This window comes from Cynocephalus volans, chromosome 17 (genome assembly GCF_027409185.1).
Source record: "Cynocephalus volans isolate mCynVol1 chromosome 17, mCynVol1.pri, whole genome shotgun sequence".
In the NCBI taxonomy this organism is placed as follows: domain Eukaryota; kingdom Metazoa; phylum Chordata; class Mammalia; order Dermoptera; family Cynocephalidae; genus Cynocephalus; species Cynocephalus volans.
In genome coordinates, this window is record NC_084476.1 from 26,617,074 (window position 1) to 26,637,461 (window position 20,388).

Genomic DNA, 20,388 nt, shown 5'->3' on the forward strand with positions numbered 1-20,388 from the left:
AAGAAGCAGCCCGGGAAGCTGTGTTTTTGTTGTTTTTTTTACACTGCTAGAGGTGATTCCCATGGTCAAGCAACTTTTGGGAAATACTGACCCATACTTTTTTTTCTTTTTTTAAATTCGGTGTCTGGACAAGCAACAAAACAGAATAAGATAAAACATAGAAGCTATCCTGAAATAAGACTACCCTTTTCTTCTAGTGAATGATGATGATAAAGGCTGAAAAAAGTGAGTGGTTCTCCTAAAACAAGAACAGGTAAAAACAACTTGCGAAGAGTGAGCACAGTAAAATAAGAAAATTGTGGTGGGTCTGCGTAATACTGGTTTGTCAGCCTCTATGTCATTAGCACTCAAGAAGTATAGGTGCAATTCTTGGCAAAATTTGAGTATATTAGTTTCCTGTGGCTTCCATTACAAATTACCACAAACTTGGTGGCTTAAAACAACAGAAACTAATTTCCTCACAATTCTGGAGGCCAGAAGTCCGGAATCAAGGAGTCAGGCAGGCTGCACTCCGTCTTACGGCCGTACAGGGGTCTCCTTCCTTGCCTCTTCCAGCTGCTGGTGGCTCCATGTGTTTTCTGGCTTGTGGCTGCACAGCTCCAACCTCTGCTTCTGTCCCTTTACATGACCTTCTCCATATATATGCGTTTCTTTCTTTTCTGTCTCTTATATGGGCACGTGTCATTGGATTTAGAGCCCACCTGGTTGAACCAGGATAATCTCATCTCTAGATTCTTAATTACATCGGCAAAGACCCTTGTTCCAAATAAGGTCACATTTATAGGTGCCAGGAGTTAGGACTTGGATGTATTTTTTTTGAGGGCACAGGGGGGCTGCGTTTCATGATTCAACCAGCTACACTGAGTAGTTTAAAACTGTCGAGCAGGCCCATAGAATGCTCCTACCCACATCACTGTATTTAGTGGGTGGTTTTAATATAAATGCCCTTAGTTCAATGTTCCTTAGAATGTCAGGAATCTGTTTATGAATGAATTCACTCATCTGAGTCATACATATTTTTAGAAGCATGACTTTGTCATTTCAAAATAAGACATGTTCAGAAGCTGTTACTTCCGTTAAGAAAAAAAAAAATTTTTTAATATACACAAAATAAGATAAGGTATTAAAACACTACATAGATTAGACAAAACTACATTCATAATTATGATACTGCAAAAAATGTTGCACCTTTTTCAGAAAGAAAATTTCTAAGCACTAAGATAGATATGTCTACCACAAGAAGAGCAAAGGGAAAGAAACCAAACTATTGTAGTGATTTTTGCTGATATTTCCCTTGGGAAGTATCAATGAATCAAGTCTTTTTGTATTTGATGTTTTAACAGAGTATTTTGTTTTCCCAGGACAAAAGGTAGGAATAGCTGATATTGCAAGAATATGTAAAGTAGCTATTAGAAACAGGAATTGCTGTAGATAAATATATGAGGAGCAGCGGTGGTTAATCAATGCACATCAGGCGCTTACAGACAGAGAGAAAAAAAATAATACCTTAACTTGGATACAAAGACATAATGGATATATAAAGCAGTGTGGGGAGGGAAACAGTATGATACCACAGGAAGAAAAATCAATGATTGGTGCAGAATTGGGAAACCTAAAGGAGAAGATCTAAACAGAAGCATTTCCCTTAGTTATACCCACATAGCGGTTTCACAAATTCCTTACTGAGAAGACAGTGGCATTAACAGAGGAACTCTAGAATATTCGTAGGGATTTATTGATGTATTTAAATATATTTCTATTTTGCTTAACTATTTAAAATGCATGGTGTTTATTCCTCAGAGTGGGTTCTTATGAACCCCAAATCCTTTTCTTATAAAAAAAAAAATTCCCAGGTAATCATTAAAAGAGAAGAGAAAGAGCAATTGGTAATGAATCTAAACTAGAAGGGCCCAAATACAACTTCAGTCAAGATGCTGGCACCAAGGATGAGTAGACTGGTTTAGTAGCAATCTTGGGGGCTGGCCAGTTAGCTCAATTGGTTAGAGTGTGGTGCGGATAACACCAAGGTCCAGGGTTCGATCCCTGTACCAGCCAGCTGCCATGTAAATATACAAATCAATAAATATTAAAATAAAATAAGATAAAATGGGTCTTGAACAAGACTTGCTTCTGTCAGAATATGCCATTTGCTCTTATAAAAACAAACTTAAGACTTACTGATCATGTAACTGTCTGTCTGTACCACATCTGCAGCTATCCTGGCAACACATCTCAAATACCAATTCTCAAAATGATGACAGATTCCCCGAGACAGCAAATCTACATCCATCAGGTTTTACTATCAGCATCCATCTCCCTTTGTCCAATGTGGTCCTAGACTCAAACTTGTAAGTTTTTGCAACAATAGCCAACAAAACACTAATACATCATGGTAATTTATATTACCATCTTGCAAATTCTGCTGAAAATAATTACAGGCAAATGAACTTTGAGCACTGAATAGGTAATATTTAGCTTGGATGACTTTTTGACCAGTCAGGCTACTAACCCATCTTTCACATAGTTTCACTGTTTTAACGTTTGCTTGCTTTCTCTAACATTTGTAACACAGATAACAAGTTCAGCCCACACATTACAAAAGAAAGCTTGAATAAATTCATGCTTTACAAGTATATACTTTTGTACTATCTCTACTAATAAATCCAGGACTGAAATATCTGCAGTTATATCTCAGTATAAAAAGAGACATTACATTTTGTTTTTCAAAGAAAAATTCAGAAGTGTACATTTAAATTCTAATCTTTCAAGCAAAAATGTTAGAAAGCCCTTCCCACGCCTTTGTTAACTAAAACATTAGCAGAATTCCAGGAGAGGAAGACCCTTCCTCTGTGTCTAATCCAGTAATAGAAGGGAAGTGGTTGACACTCTGATAACTTTTGCTACAGATTCCTTAATCTAGTCAATGATTACAAATTCATGCATTTAATATGAACAGTGATAACTAAGTTGATTTCCAGATGACTCATTTTGTGAACCTTTGGCTATTAGCGTTCCTGCTGGAGTGGGCCATGTGCTGCCTTCTCGCTGACATCACTGGAAATCTTGAGTTGAGATCAAAACTACTTTACAGCTCTCTGACCTTTCTTCACAATGCACAGTGGGACCCAATTTCTCAGCTCAGAATTTTCAGATTTGCTTCACTGTCCCCATGGGGGTCACCACTTGCAAACAGCCTACCTGTAGATATTCACCAAAGACACAACGACAGCCCATTGGAAATCACATGTGAGGTTCTGGCTTTCAAGTGGTTTCCTAATCCAGATCCCAAATTTCAGGAAATCTTACATCTGGATGTCTCCCCGAGACTTCAGTGAGTAGAGAGGGAACCCCAGCGGGATAGAATGGCAGTGCTCATTTTGCCCCAGGAAAACCTGCCACAGGCTCCATTGACTCTAGAGATGCACTTTGCAAATCAACCTGAAAAGGATACCTTACCTTGATAGTCATATCTGGGCTGGATGTTTCTGTGGCATCCGAGGCTGCCTCTTCTCTCTTTAGCAGCACACTTTCCCACACGACTCCTGAAAAAAAAAAAAGTACAATTTGAGCCAGGTGAATTCAGCTAACATGGACAGACACATAGCCATCATTTTGCAGATTCCACTTCCATGTGACTCGTAAAGGAAACCGATGCTAATCTATAGCCCCTTACTTATCTGGCAGTTACCAGGAAAGCTTCCTTTCAGAGCTGTGGTCAGTTAGCACCTCTTTCATTTTCACCTTTTCTCAACTTTGGAGGCCATTGTCTTAAGTCCTATGTCTTACAGAGAGCTCTACTCCTAACCCAGAGTCGAGAATAGGCTAGAAGAACTCCTCCAGAATCCAGGCCTCTCACTAAGGTCTCATGCGGGGCTTAAAGTGAATCCCAGAACACAGACTAAGTTATTCCCTGCTCTCAATTCCACATACCTATAGAAATAACCAAGAGTTTACTGTCATTTTTTAAATCTGCACAAGCTTTCTCTCCAAGTCTTCAGAAATTTTGGTGTTCCTTTCTTCTTAAGCTGTCAGACTATCTCCAAGAGTACACATTTGGCAAGATACAAGGTTTTGCTCTCTCCAACCTCAAAGAAGAGATAAAGGGCTGGTGTTCTGAAATACCTATCATGATATTATGATATGCATATTTTGTTTTCATCCATAGCTCTTGGAACTTTCCCCTGCCTTTCTGTCTTGGAGCTGGCCATAAAGAAATTCTCTGACCCACCTTGTCTGATTGTAGGTGATAAGACTCTCATTTCAGGAGGGGTCCTGCCCCATACCTGGGAGGAAGGAATGCCACACAGACAGGACAAGAAGAATCTAAACAAACAGGCCTTGCTGGGTATCCCCACCCAGTCTGTTAGTGTTAGATCATATGCTTTTTGTCCTGCCACATTTGTACACAGTTGTCCCTACTTTCATCATGCCGACACAATGAAGGTTCCATAAAAACCCAAGAGCATAGGGTTTGGAGAGTTTCCAGACAGCTGAGCACATGGAGGTTCCGGGAGGGTGGTGCACCCGAGAGGGCATGGAAGCTCCACACCCTTTCCTCCAGATTTTGCTCTACGCATCTCTTCATATGTATCCTTTATAATATTCTTTATAAATGAATTGGTAAACATAAGTGTGTCCCTGAGTTCTGTGAGCTACTCAGCAAATTAACTGAACCCAAGAAGAGAGTTGTGGGAACCCCAATTTACAGCCAGTCCATCAGAAGCACAGGTAGAACAACTTGTAGCTTGCAATTGGCATTGGAATTGGGAGTGGGGGAGGGGAGCAGTCTTGGAGTCTTAGGGACTGAGCCCTTAACCTGTAGGAGCTGATGCTATCTCCAGGTAGATAGTGTCAGAATTGAATTGGAGGGCACCCAGCTGCTGTCTGCTGCTGAATTGCTAGCTTACTTGATGCATGGGGAAAAGCTCCACACATCTGGGCCCAGAAGTCAGAAGTTGGTCTTCTGTGTCGATTGTGCCGTGAGAGCAGAGGAAAAACACTGTGTTTGTTTTTCCTCTAATACCAAAGAACACAAAGTAGTAAAACTGCACTAATTCATATGCAATTATGTGTGAATATAGTTGGCATGGTCTATATTAGTGAAAACTCTGAAGTAATGACAAGTATATTTTTTAAAACATAGATTTATTGCAAGTAAAATCATCTCCTTAAAGGCTAAGAAAGTAATACCTGGCAGAGTTTCTCAGGGTGTACTTTAATAAGCAGGTACAAATTTTATAATTGGTATAATAACTGCCAGTTTGGAAATGACTGATCATAACCTAAAGTATTAAAAAGACTATTTTTCTTAAATAGGTTAAAATTTTCTGTGTAATATTTGTTTGCATTATTGATTTCCTTAACAAATAACTTTCTCTAAGGATAACTCAAGGACAATATTCATCCCAGATTTATGTGAATATCCCAAATTCTAAAATTCTAACTCTCTAGCATTATGATTTAACATAATTATGATTCAACAGGATTGGTAAACTTTGTCTGTCTGCCACACAGTAAATATTTTAGGCTTTGTGGTCTTGCCATTTCTGTTGCAACTTCTCAAGCTATCATTGTAGAGTGAAAGCAGCCATAGACTAAACAAATGGGCATGGCTGGCTTCCAATAAAACTTTATTTACAAAAACAGGCAATGGGCCAGATTGTCCCAAGAGATGTACTTTACCAGCCTCTGTGCTGAATCAAGAAACCAGAGATGTGTAAGAATGCAGTAGACTACAGCATTTCTAGTAAGGATCAACTGAACAACCAGGTGGTAAGACACTAACAGCTGTTTGAAATTACACAGTGGTTTAAGTAAACTAATATGAAATTAATCAAATTTTAATATATTAGCATTGGTTGCATTTACTTGTTTTATATTTTGGATCCTCGAGAACCTCATATTACAGGATATATGCACAATGGATTACTCAGGACTTATGGGCTATAATTTACTGCAAGGTGCAAATAGTTGTCGTCTCTGACTAGGTTGCAGAAATTGGGTCAGAGGAGTTTGGTGACTTCCCCTGAATTTTTTTTCTCCAGAAACTGCAACAAGTAGGTTGTCAGCTTTGCCTTAAATGCATGTTTCTGGGAAATAAATCTTTGCTCCTACATGCATAGATTATTTCCCTGACATGCCTTGCATTTAACAGACTAATAGCCCCTCCTGGTTTAAGCCACTGTTGACGGGTCTGGCTGGCAGAGAGACACAAATGTTGGACATGATGGACCATCATATGATACTTACTTTATGTAATAGTTTGAATTATTGCTCAGCAAATGATCATTCCCCTCCTCTCTCACTGTGGGAGAAACTTTCTTCCCTGTCCCACTGATGTTTGTTTTGTCCAATGAGATATCAGTGGGCATAACTCAAGCAAAGGTTTGAAATGGACTTATGCAGTGACACTTGCCCTCCTGTACTTCTGCTACAGCATGAGAAGGACATGCCCCTGTTAGACCTGGACCCAATTTGCATCTTGGAGCCAAAGCAAGTCTAGATCAGCCAACCCCCAGCCCAAACACATATACATGACAATAAAAGCTATTGAGTTTGGGGATGGTTTGTCAAGCAGGATTACCGCAACAATAGCTAATAGATACAATCTATAACCAAAATTATAAAAAAAAATCATTTTGGATCAAGTACTTTTATCTGTGACTATGCAAATACAACTTTCTGTTGTGTAAAAATTTCATTTACAAGTGTTGATTCTCATCTCTATATATTATTCTACTTTGAGAAGAATTTTTTTTTCTGCTACAATCTTTCCTTTTGTAAGCAATGATATCTTTATTAAAGACTACTGCCATAAGAAAGATATTGGAGACATAAATACGTATATACTATCAGAATTTTAGCCTGCCATCAAGAAAACACTTCAAACTAGATAGTCTATCATTTCATGATGAGAGAGAAAACAGACATAAAATTTTAGTTAAAAAATGTTATTATTTCTCATAATGAGTCATGAGGACAGAAATAATGTTATTTCAAAAGCTAAAGGCAAAATTTCTTCCAGGGAGAAAACTGAGTTTTGGAGAACATGCAACTCTGTGGACCATTTGGGGATGAAAAGGTGGGTCCCACATCATGGAAAGAAGAGAGAAAAGAAGAGATGCACTGAGAAGAGGGAGAAAACTTGAAAGAAGTGGGGACAAGAATCAGCAGTAAGAAATTCTCATGGGGGTCATAAAAAGGAATTCTTGAGAACGGTGATGTTTAAAAATGAATTTTAAATTATTTACCATTGCTGTGTCATGATGGAAGTCTCCCCCCAACCCTCATACCTCCAGCGAGAGCTGTTCTCCACCACTGTCTTGTGTTGGTGCTGTCAGGGGGAAACTGAATGGACCCTGGGATGGAGAGAAGGGAGTGGCCAGGTGCCCATGGGAGCTCCCTGCGAATGTGGGATACAAGGAGGACATGATGATAATAAGAATCACGAAGAAGGTACTCAATGTGCACGCTACACGCAATAGGGCTACAAGCCAGTTCTATCTGAATACCAAATGGCGGGAGACTATCATCTTGAGGACTCAAGAGATGGAAGACGATTCCCTATAAGAGGGTGATTATGCATCTGAAAAGGCCACTTGCCATTTCCGTTGTGATTTCCAGTCCACCAACATGGAAATGCATCGTACCACCAGTGGGCAGCAGGATAGCTGAGAATGCTTGTTTGTGATTCCCTGAGCTCTAGAATTTTATCAATGACTTTCAACACCTGCTTTCATGTTCAGGTTCCTGAGAAGAATTTCCACTCGACTAAGATCCATGATTTACAATGACAGCACAAACTTTCAAGCAGCTCACATGTATAACTGTAAAAGACAGACATTCCAGACTCCAACATCTTGTAATAGAAATTCCATGAATTTCTATTAGTAGTTATATAAGCACAGTATCTTCTGATATCAGGCAGAGAACCTATGTAAAGAATTTGACCTAAGAACTTAGACTACACACACACACACCCCACATATTATATTTCTACACACTGCACTTTCAAACAACCATTTTTCTTTTAATTCCCCCTTCTCCTTTTGCTCAAATTCTTATTTATAACTTCTTTGAGAAGAAACATCATATTTTATATTATTCCCACAATCTCTAGCAATACTACCACTATTTTTACCACATTTTTAAAAATCAAACTTTCAGGAAAAAATAACATCTTTCTCCCAGAAGAGAATGAGTTTGCATTTTTCTTCAGTAGGAGAAATTGATACCTATAGCTGAGGTATGCTTATAAATACTCCCATCAGGGACAGTTTTATAAAGATCTTTCAGGAATAAATAAAATCAACTACCATAATTTTTTTCTTTAACTGTTTTTTATACATCTTCTCCCTGCACAGTCAGATGAGTAAGTCCATTAGCCCAAGCTTCAAGCTCTCTAGCACAACATCTCCCCACTCACTGGGCGCGCTCTGCTGCCTTACAGGGCTCCCCTCTGATACTGATTCCCATGGGGAATAGCAGGTATGAGGGCTGACAGGGCTGTGCAATCAAAATCCAAAGCAAAGGAGCTGCACACAGGCCTGGCTGGAGAACCCAGGGACACACGCGAGGATCTGCAGGGAGAATGATTTGGGCTCATAGTAGGTAGCCGCGAAGGCTTGAGTAGGGGAACTTGTGGACAAAACAGCTTTACATGTTTGAACAAAGGGAGACAGAATGTCACACTGAACAATGAAGACAGCTAGGCAGCTAGGGAGGCCTGGTGACATTCCAGAGAAAACATCTGGGGGACTTCCTTAACTCTGACCCTGGTCAGTACTAAAAATAAAAATAAAGGGTCAGAGGCCCAGAGGGAGAGGGTAGCACTGTGTAGGAGGGCACTGGCTGTCCCTAACTCCCTGCTGGAACCACCAGGTGTCACTAAGTAAAGCAGAGTAAGAGAGAAAGACAAGTCCGAATGGACCTCAATGTGCAAAAGACTGGAACTTTGTTCTAGCTTATCTGTCTGCACAGATTTTAGATAGAGTTTTGGATGGAGTGGGTGACTGTGGTGGTCATTAGTGCTGCTCTCCCAGATATTCCCAGTTCTTTCCCCCTGTGGACACATAACAGGATTTCACTTCCTGGCCCCCTGAGAGTTGGTGAGGTCATGTGGTGAGTTCTGCCTGGTGGGTATGGGCAGCTGTGACATCTATCACTTCTGGACTGGAGCATTTAATTGCTGATGTCAGACCCTCCAAGAGCACTCTTCCCCTCTACCACAGTGGCTGCCGATGATCCAGACAGTGGCAATTCTGTTATCCTAAGTTCCAGCGTGAGGGTAACACAGAGCAGAGACACAGCCAGCCCACGATGATCATGTAGTATGAGTGAGAACCAAAACTTTATTGGGCTGTCCAGTTACCTCAGTTGGTTAGAGTGCAGTGTTGGTAACACCAAGGTCAAGGGTTCGGATTCCTATACCGGCTAGCCACCGAAATGTAAGTAGATAAATAAACCTTTATTGTTTTAAGCCATGGGATCGGGGTTGTTTATTACAGCAGCATAACCAAGCCCAGGCTTATAGAGGAAGGAGCCGTTCCAGACTTGCCTTCCCCATCAACCTCAAGTTCCCATTACAGAGAGTTCTCTGGATAAATCTCCTACATTCTATCTTCTAAATTAATCCTACCATGTAAGTTTCATCTCCTCAACCAGGGTGTAATGGTCATGTAAGTATTTTCTATTCCTTTGGGGCCACTCTATGAACTGTCTAGTTGCAGCTCATAAAGGGTTTAGGTTCTAAAGGAAAAAGGCTGCATATTCAAACCTGCTCTTGAAAATTCCTTAAATCTCTCAAAGTACAATATAGCACCATACTTCAGTAAACTCAGTAGAGTCACTTTTGTTCCAGCCTTGGAACAGACCTCCTTTTCTTCTGTTAAGTACCAGATGATGCTGCTGGCTTATACTAAGGATCATGTTGTACAAAAAAAATACACATTGTGAAACTGCAGAATTTCTCAGAGTTGTTGATGCTCAGGCTGTGAGAGGTACAAGGAGCTGAGACCGACTGTGGGAACAGCAGGTTAACTTCCCCTAGTCGCCCTCATACTGGTGTGTATCCTTTAGGATGCTTTGGGCTGCAGGTAGTAGAAAGGCTATTTAATGGAGGATCAAACATTAGATCATTAATTAGCTCATGTGACAAGAAGTCCCAACATAGTGTGGCACCAGAGGTGGCTAATTCAGTGCCTCAATGGCCTCATGGTCTCAGTTGGACCTCTCTGCAATTCTCTTGGCTTTCCTCTGTGGTCCCAAGATGGACACAGCAGTTCCATGTGTCATGAAAATTCCCAGAAACAGGAAAAGGGAGGATTCTCCTCTCTTACCCCTTTCTAAGAGAAAAAAGCCTTCCCCAAAAGCACATCCGGCTCAAGCTGACCCCTAAAGTCTCACTGGTCAAAAATGCAACATAAGCCTATTCCTAAACCAGTCATGGAAAAAGGAAATAGAATGATCAAAACTGGCTTGGAGTTAATTAATCAAGATTTACCCCTTGGGTTGGGAGAGTCTCAGCTTTCCCTGAGCACATGGCCACCTGGGGGGTGAACAAAGGAACAAAACAAGATCATGGCCAGCAAGAGAGAAGGAGAGAGGTTGATGGCCATCAGATAAGCGACCGGTAGGATCTGTCACAAGGGGATGGGCACATAGACTGGAACAGCAGGCAGAATCACTTGTACTTCTTAGATTTCTGTTTTCTTCTCTCTTTTTCTCATTAATTTAGTTAAAAATATACACTTGGATTCCCAGAACTTAAGTATGCAGGTGATGCTGGGACTCAGCCCTGACTTGCAGTGCCAGCTCCTCCATGGTAGTGTCTCAGCTCAGCCCACGGGTGACATCTCCACCTCCACCGTCCCCTGTGATCTCACAGCTCTGATCAGAAGCCCCACTTACAGGGACCCTCGTTAGAGCCCTGAAGTGTATCTGATGGTGTTTGCTGGTTAAGGCTGCCCCAGTGGGCCCTTATCAACTGGCTCGTAAGCACTTGGCAGTGACTGGGCCTGACAGTCAGTCTCTAGAGGAGTGCTAAAGGAGAGGAGGAGGGCACTGGAAACACACTTTCACCCACTCTAGACTGAAGAATCGTGCTAGGGCTGCTCCTGTCCTCTGGAGCCAGACAAGGAACTCAGAGGTAGGAACCGCATGAAAACACAAGCACCAGACATAAAACATCTGGGTGATGAGACCCTGAGCGCTTTGAACATAGAGCTGTCCATTCACCAGCCCCACCCCAGGCCCACCTCACCTGTCAACACAGTGGGGACCGGCACCTAGCGGGGGCTCATGAAATACTTTAAAATCGAACTGGAGTGGAGGGGCCTTGAGGCTCCCTAAGTGGCTTTCTCATCAGGCTGGAAGCCTCCTCTGTGACATCCCTGCTGGGCGCCTCTCAGCCTCTACATGGTCTTTTCCTGGTCGCATTCCTCACCGCCTCACAGGGTCAGCTCACTGGGCTGCTGGAACTGACTGTCTTAAGAAGAACTGAGCCACAAACAGTTTGGAAAAAAAGATCCCAGATGGTGACCTGCGTAGCCTGGCTCATGGAGAGAGCACATAGTGAAGAGCCCTCTTGGCTACGAATGGACGTGTTTGTTGTTGGATCTTTGGCGAAGGCTTCTCCGGCTTCTCCAACCTTCTTATCCGTCCTGGAATTTCTCTTTCTCATCACACCCCTGTCTCACTCCTCATCAGTCCATTGACTTAGACACAGCCATGGAACTGCAGTTGTGAAGTCGAGAGCCCAAGCTTTCATGTTTCAGTGAGAGAACCCAGGGTGTAAAGTGCAAAAGAATTTGCCATGGTCTCACAAACAATAGCTGCTAAGCTGAGACAAGAATGCTTGTCTCTCTCCTCCACCAGGGTTCCTCGTGGGGCACACATTCTATCAACCCTGTTTACTGACAAAAGATTGGCCCATTGTGAAATCACTTTACTTGATCACAACGAAAAGAATGCCTTAGGGTCTGTGTCCCACCACATCTTAGCTCTTTTCCTCACCCAAGTCTCTGCACAGACAGTCGTGGCCAGATATTTCCCTGCCTTTTAATTGCCTTTGGCTCCAAGTAACCCAGTGAGTTTTTTATTTTTATTTTTTATTTTTATTTTTTTTAAAGATGACCGGTAAGGGGATCTTAACCCTTGACTTGGTGTTGTCAGCACCACGCTCAGCCAGTGAGCGAACCGGCCATCCGTATATGAGATCCGAACCCGGGGCCTTGATGTTATCAGCACCGCACTCTCCCGAGTGAGCCACAGGCCGGCCCCCCAGTGAGTTTTTTAAAACCTCACTTTGTTCTTGGAAGAGTTCTCAGCAGGGTGGTCATTAAAACTTAGCCGGAACCCCAGAACAATGATTTCCCTTTAAACACTTGGCTTTGGGAAACCCCACCCAGGGATAAGCTGATGGGGCTTCCTTCCTCTGGATGGGCATCCCTGCCCAGGGGCTCGGAGGAGTGCGGCAGGATGTACCCCACCCCAATCCACCCAGCCCCAGGTGGTGGCTCATCTTTGCTCCTTAGACCCAGCTGTCCCTTCCTGGAGATAGACAGGAGGGCCAGGCCCTGAGGCCTCTAGAAGCAAAGGTGGCAGGGGCACATCCCCCTCCACTGGCTCTTCTCCCTGAGGACAGCACATTGGGAAAGAGAAAGGCTCACCTTTTGGATGGCAAGATATTTTCCTCAAACTCACCCTGAAGTCATGGGAGCCCATCCCCCACCTATATATGTCTGAGTCAGGGAAGCCTCTCTGGGTACCTCTGAGAAGCAGATATTCAGGGATCTCATATATGCACAAAGAAAAACCTTAATGCCTTGCAAATGTTACATAAAATTATAAGGCCATTGTTTTGGACCAAATTTCTGCACTAGGCCCCAACAGACCAGACTAAAAACCAAAATGGAGTCATCCCTGCTAAGTCTCACATCATTTAGTTTGTGGTCTGACCTTCCCAGAAGTCAAGAGAAAAAGAGAACAGCCAATTTCCCAAACAGGTCAGTTGAAATCTTCAATAGGCATAATAATGGCATTCTTTCTGCATTAATCCTTACACAAAAGAACCTGAAGTGACCTGATATTAACTAGTCAGTGATTTTTCTATTGTTCTATCTTCCTGTATCCACCTTACAAGGAAAGTAACTTTGAAAGGACCAGTCCACTTTTTGTTCTTTGTTTCTGCTTTCTTCAGCCTTTTTCTGTCTACAAAATCAACCTCTTCTGCTTGGCTCTTTGGAACACTTATTCTACTTTATGGAAAAACATATTGCCTGATTCTAGAATCTCAATAAAGCCAATTGAGATCTTAATTAAATTTGTTGTAATTTTGTTCTTTCACACCAAGGTGCCCCTCTGTCTGCTCCTTGCCAGCATGGCTGCAATCATACCAGTTAGGACAGTCAAACTATACTGAGGACACACCATGGGTCAAGGACTATGCCTGTATGTGTACTATCTCATTCAATCCTCATACAATCCGATGAGATGGGTACAATAGTATCCCCACTTTGTAGATGAGAAAACGGAGGCTTAAAAAGTTGAAACAACAGAGCTAGTACGCGATGGAACCAATATTTAAATCCAAGCGCTCTGCCCTTAGAGGCTATTTGCCTAACCAATACTTTACTACAACACAAAGATCAGTAGTTGGTTTTTGTTTTTATTTATTTATTTATTTTTTAAAAGTGCCTTTATCACAAATTTAAAATCTGGGAAAGCTCCTTTTTCCTCACTCAGTTTATTTGAAACGATTTGTTTTAGATACGAGGAAGAAAACACTTGAGGACACATTGAAAAAAAGAAAATTCACAGAGGGGGAGCTTTCTTCCCTGAGGTTCCCATTCAAGCTGACATCTGAACTCGCAACGCACACAGGTCAAAGAAAAGTTTTTGTGGCGGGTTCCCTGGAGAAACACATAGCCATGGCTGGCACCAGATCCAATTCAGCGCAATTCAGCAAACATTCACTAAGGGGGCTTCTCCATGGCAACTTGGATGAAGGCAATTCTCCATTTATGCGAAAAGAGCTCCATCACATGATTCTGTGGGATCCCAAGACAATCTAACTCTGCAGAGGGTAACCTGAACAGCAGAACTTTCGAAAGATAGGAGAGGATTAAGAATATGGGGCTGGTTGGTTAGTTCAGAGGGTTAGAGCATGGTGCTAAGAACACCAAGTCCAGGGTTCAATCCCTATACCTGCCAGCCATCAAAAAAAAAAAATATATATATATACATATATATATATATACATATATATACATACATATATATATACATATATATACATATATATATACGTATACATATATATACATATATATACATATATATATATGTATATAAAAGCACCCAGAGCCTCTGAACCCCACCTGGGGGTTAGACACCCACAAAGAGCTGGAGCAAACTTTCTTCTCATAGGAGAAGAGGTGGAAACTTACAGCACTCTGGGCTAGAAAACAGTCTGCTCTTTCCACCCAAGCCTCTCCTTCTACGCATGGGATAAGAAGGAATAATTATAATCATGATGATGATAATAATAGTAGCTATCATTTCTTTATTGCTTATTATGTATTCTTCATTGTGCTATATTTCACGTATACTATCTCATTAATAGTCAAAACCCCCTAATGAAGTAGGTGCTATTTTTATCCTTATTTTCCAGATAGCAAAAATGAGGCTTAGAGAGGTAATTTGCCCAAGAACACACAAGTAAGGAGCAAATCTAGGATTTGGATAAAGCTCTCCAACTCCAGTGCTCATGCTACATATGCTGCTTCTAATCACCTCTGCCACCTAAAGCGCCCTTCCTTAGAATGGCCAGAGGAACACCCCTCTTGAGATGCAGAAGGTAAGTGCATATATGTACCTGCCTACCACAGGTGTACACTCTCACATACACACACGCACACACACGTGCTCACTGCCATCTATGTGCATGCTTATGTGTGCACATGCAGACCTGCATACACACACATGCATAAGCCATGCACACCCCCATGTGTGCGTGCGCACACATATGCACATCTGGGCAGGAAGCTGCAACAGGTTTCCAGCTACCAGTGTGTGCTCAGGGGTCTCGGACTTCCTTCGAAGGAGAAAAGAGCCTTTCTCTGTCACAGCATCTGAGAGTGGGTCGGAAAACTGGGTGTTTCATCTGCTCCCCTCTTGAAGGTGCATTTTAAGTATCCTTCTGTATATGAAGGGGAATGCAGATGCCAATTGCATGAAACGAGAGCCAAAAACAATCATGGTACACTGTTTACAATGAGTTTTATGAGACTTGACAGGCCCCAACTAATTTTAAAAATGATTTGCTTTGGCTGGCCTGAGCCAGTTCTCAGAAATTAAAGACTTTTTAGGCAACCATACTACCTAAGGCAAACTCAAGGGATTGTCCAGGTTCCCCACTCAGATGTTAGACAATTAAAAGCTTGCAATCTAGTTTACTGTCAAATTCTTTTGCAGGTATTACTATTCAGTGGGTCTCCTCCCCAGGAGGAGGGACCCACATACCTTAATTACTAGGTTTGATACACACCCTAATTACTCCACACACCCTAATTACTAGGTTTGCCAGCCTGATTTTATGAGACTGGAAAGATATTTGACATTTTTTCCCTAAAAATGTGATATAAAGTTAAACAAAAACCCACCGTCCTGGATCCAGTTTCCATCCAGAGAAGATAAATTGATCAATTGATAGTTAAAAGAGCAGGAGGTAACAGGGGCATATTTATGGTCTCTGGGCTCTTTAAGGGGCAACCACCCAGCTGGTGTGCCCTGACTTTCTACTTCTTGCCATGTAAGGGGTGCCACTGGGCTGAAGGCACCGTGGAGAGCACAGCCTGTGGAGACAGAGGAAGCCGGGCTCTGCAATGCCCTTCCCACCCCGTCCATCCCCCCAATCCCCACTGCAAGTGCACCAGTTCAGCCTCCAGGGTCTCCCAATTCAGATCTGTCTTCCATATCATGCCCATCTTATTTTTCAGAAATGTAGCCGTGGTCACATCGCTCCCCACCTCAACTGCATTCCTTGCTTTTCTGTTGTGTGCCAGGTGTGGTGCTTGGACTGGTGAGACCCAGATGGAAAGACCTGGTCCCTGGCTACAGAGAGCTAGCAGATAGTCTGGGAGGTGGTTTTCTCTCTGGGCAATCTGACTTCTAGTACTGCTCCTTCCTCTCCCTTTCCTCACTGGACCAGGCCTTCCCTGGGTAAGTAGCCAGGATGTTACATTTCAGCCCTGAGTTCTGGGCATCCTGCCAAAGCTTCCTATCCTGCCTCTGAAGCAGGGGGCAGGGGGAGATGTGGTGACCTGTGGAGAACTCACCCAGCCATTCAGAAAACCCATCACAATCAAGTAGAACTGTACAGAAGAGAATTTTTAAAAATAACCTTCTGGAAAGTTAAGGAAGAATCTTACGGTAATTCTTAGCCCAGAAGTTATATATGGCAGCCTTTCTAGCTTGCAGACATGCTGTGGTGCTTTGTTATGGCAGCCCTAGCAAATGAATATACCCCGCTACCACTAGCTCAAGGCACAAGACGGGAGAGCCCCTGATGGGTATGGGGCACAGGGCAACTTGCAGAACCAAGTCCATGGCAGGACTCACATCAGAGCCTCCCACCAGAGTCAGAGCAGGGAGGCCCGAGAAAGGAGCACATTGGGAGAGTCTGGGGGTGAGTGCTGGGAGCTCACTTAGCACAACAGAGAAGATGGAGTTGACCAGAGAAGAACCAGTGAGGGAGGCTGGTGAAGCAAGAGGTGGCCAGGATGGATTTCAGAGACAGGGCCCAAGCCCTTGGCTTGGATGTTAAATGCTCTCAGCAGAGCATTTGTGTGTGGGAGGTGGGGTGGGGGTGGTTGATTTGTTTAAAGGGTTTGAGTCTGAACTGCCATGGAGCTGACTGTGCTGAAAGCAGAAGGATAAAAGACATCAATTCGTTTTTATGTTGTGTTATGACCCAGTGTTGTTTTCAACTCAAATGCTTGTGTGATTGGAAACAAACAAGCCTGACAGTTTCTCAAGTTTAAACACCCATTTGGGAATTTGGCTTGACCCACTGCAGAAGGAGGGGACACTTTGACTAGACATTGAGCATGTATCCCTAACTTAGCATCAGAGTATCTATATCCCGATGTCTTCCGCTGCAAATTTATCGACCTCTTTCCTGGACACAGATGCAAACTTTTAAAGCACCGACAACTCCAAATGACACAGGATCACGCTGGTGATTTGATATATAATGGGGTCAAAAAGCTGAGTTCCTCCCCCTTCTCCCTCCCCTCAGCTGCTAAAGGAACCCAGCTTTGGCTCTATTTCTCTCCTCGCCCTTTAAGGAGAGTTCAATACTTGCCAGCCTAGTAGCTAAGCATTTGTGATACAGAGTTGGGAAAAGACACAGGAAGAGACAAGACGGAGAGGCAGGAGGAAAGGGGAAGGGGGGGAAAAAAAGACAGATGCAAAGCTGTCTAGAGTAGAGAGAGAGAAAGAGAGAGAGGAGAGGAGACAGGGAGAAAGACAGGCAGAGAGGGGGAGAGATGGGGAGAGAAGGGTAGAGAGGGAAGCAGAGGGAGGGAGAGAGGGGAAGGAGGGTTTGCGGGAAGGAATCACAGTCCTTTGGCCCCCACACTGACTCCTCTTCACTGTGCTAGCAGCACCCATACATACGGCTGCCTCCATTCTTCAGTTTCCTTCCTCAGAAGGTGGTCAGAGTCCCACTGATGAGTTGAGGGATGAGCATGTGACAAATGCAAGTGACAAAGCTGGCCCAAGGAGAGCCAGCCTTGGGGCTTCCCTTAGAAGGCTGGAAAAGGAAAACTTCTCAATGAGTTTGATAAACTGATAAGATGTAAACCTGGGGTACGCGTGGGGTACCATATGGGAAAAGCTCTCAAGAGGCCAAAGCCAGCAGGCCGGAAAGCAAAGCAGAGAGATGGAGTCCAAGCCAAAAGAACGACTCCTGGACTTTTCGATTTGGCAAGAAAAGACAATCTTTTTCTTTTTAAGCTCCTTTGAATTAGGATTCTGTCACATGTGACCAACAGAATATTGACTAAATCAGAAAGACTCCAAGAAGAGCAGCTGCAGGGGACAGGAAAGGGATCTCCACTGCTGTTCTTCAAGAATTAAAAGGGGGCTGGCTGGTTAGCTCAGTTGGTTAGAGTCTCGCCTTGTAACACCAAGGTCAAGGATTTGTATCCCCAAACCAGCCAGTCACCAAAAAAAAAGAATTAAAAGGAAAGACTGAGACTCCTGTGAATGATTTTTGGAAGCTTGACTGTGTTTCCGTATATATGACAAGTCCCCAACACTGGACCGAGTGTGGTCCCAGGATTTAGTAGAGCCATTTACAACAGGACTCATAACATTAGGAAATACTACAGCCAGAGGAGATGCTGGAAGTCATCTAAGTGCATTCCCTAGTGCTTCAATCTCTTCAAACACCTTGAAAAACTCTGATTCTATTTGCATGCTTCCAGGGATAAGGAACTCACTTCCACACAGGCAGCCTGTTATGGGTTGAACTATGGCCCACAAAAAGATAGGTTGAACTCCTACCTCCTAGTACCTCGGAATATGACCTTATTTGAAAATAGGGTCTTTGCAGATGTAACCAAGAGGAGGTCATTAGGTGGGCCCTAATCCAATATGACTAGTGTCCTTACAAGAAGAGAGACAGAGACCCAGGGAAGATGGCCATCTGAGGACGGAGGTGGAGATTAGAGTTGTGCTGCCACAAGCCAAGCAACATTTGGGGCTACCAGAGGCTGAGACAGGCCATAAAGGATCTACCCATAGAGACTTCAGAGAGAGCACAGTCCTGACAACACCTTGATATTGGGCTTCTAGCCTCTAAAACAGTGAGATGATAAGTTCCAGCCCAGAAAAAATGGGATTGCTTTAAGCCACCCAGCTCATGGTACTGTTTTGGCAGACATAGGAAACAAATACACAGCCCATTCCATTTTCAGCAAGTTTCATGCCAGAATACACTTCTTGATATTGAGTTAAAGTTGAACTCTATGCAACTGCTGGTCCTAGCTTGGCCTTGTGGAGTCAAACACACGTCTATTCTTACGTCCCAACTGAGACATCTCTTCATTTGTGTTCCTAGATCTTTCACCGTCCTGGTGCCTCTTAAAGCCTGATTGATGTCTCTAGCCATAGAGGTGTTTGCTATTTCTTCAGTGCCCACCAGAGCTACATTGTGCAAAGTACCTTTGATATCTTCTTCAAGATGTGAGCTAACAAGGCTTTCTTTTTTTCTTTTTTTCTTTTTTTTTTTTTTGGTGGCTCCCTGGTAAGGGGATCTGAACTCTTGACCTTGGTGTTATAACACTGCATTCTAACCAACTGAGCTAACCAGCCAGCCCTAACAAGGCTTTGGGATAGACTGACACAAAGAAGATTGTCACAAGTACCATTTAAAAAATATCTTGGCTCTTTTCCCAACCAGGGATGCAGGGATGTTCCTCCCTGAGCCAGTCCTACCCCAAGCTAGCTGCTTCCAGGCCAGAGGTCAGGAACAACTGCCCTCAGGGAACCCAAATCTCTGGAGCTTAATTTAGAGGAAGTCTATACTAGCCAAAGATAAAGTTCTACATTAGTTGAAAACAAATTACTCAGTGCTGAGGGGAAATTTGGAAAACACAGTGAAAACCTCTCAAGGTCATCTTATTTTTTTCTCCAAAAGTGAAAATATTACCACAGAATTACAGGGGTCTGGGCTCATGCTGATCTCACAATGAGCAAGAGGCAAAATGTTCTGAAATGTGACTATTTCTGGCAATGTCACTGACTCTGATCTACACGCACACATAAGTGACTAGTAGCTTTGGTCTGACACCTATTGTGGCAAAGGAGGCTGCCTCTCTTCTGCTCAGCCAGCACTCTTCACTTTTGCTTTGATGGAGAGTTAAGTTTTTGAGCCATTTTAAAGATAGCTATTGCAGCAAGGGCTGAGAATCTGAGGAACTGGTTCTGCACTCTACCCTGGGGCCCCACTTTAGGCTGAGGTCGACTTGGGGTACCTTCACGTAGAGTCCCTTACGGAAGGTGCTTTGACAACACCATACAGAATGTGTAGGCACACTGTGTCACTCACCACGCTGCCACACCGAAGGGCAGCCCCCTGCATCTTCGTAAGGATGCCTTCCAGCCAACCCACAAGGAAACAATGAGTTAACCAGTGGTAAACACAAGGAGTTTGTTTTTCTCAAATTCTTTCCATCCTAGTATAAGAATTTAGGAAATAACCATCTTTTCTCCCTTCAGTGGATGTTTAGAAAAACAATTCCTAACTGAAGTGGAAGTTCAGCCTTTGGAATAGGATGGGGATCTTTGGAGACATATTGAGATATGATCTATGGCACATGG

General features: G+C 43.0%; 1 protein-coding gene across 3 annotated transcripts in view; it reads right to left on the bottom strand.

Annotated features, from left to right (window-relative positions):
* PALM2AKAP2 (PALM2 and AKAP2 fusion) overlaps nucleotides 1-20,388 on the bottom strand; it is a 324,924-nt gene that overhangs the window by 131,707 nt on the left and 172,829 nt on the right. For all 3 annotated transcript variants that reach the window (XM_063082653.1, XM_063082652.1, XM_063082654.1), the window contains exon 6: nucleotides 3,457-3,542. In XM_063082653.1, the coding sequence (XP_062938723.1) occupies nucleotides 3,457-3,542 (86 nt within the window). The remainder of the gene's footprint in view (nucleotides 1-3,456; nucleotides 3,543-20,388) is intronic.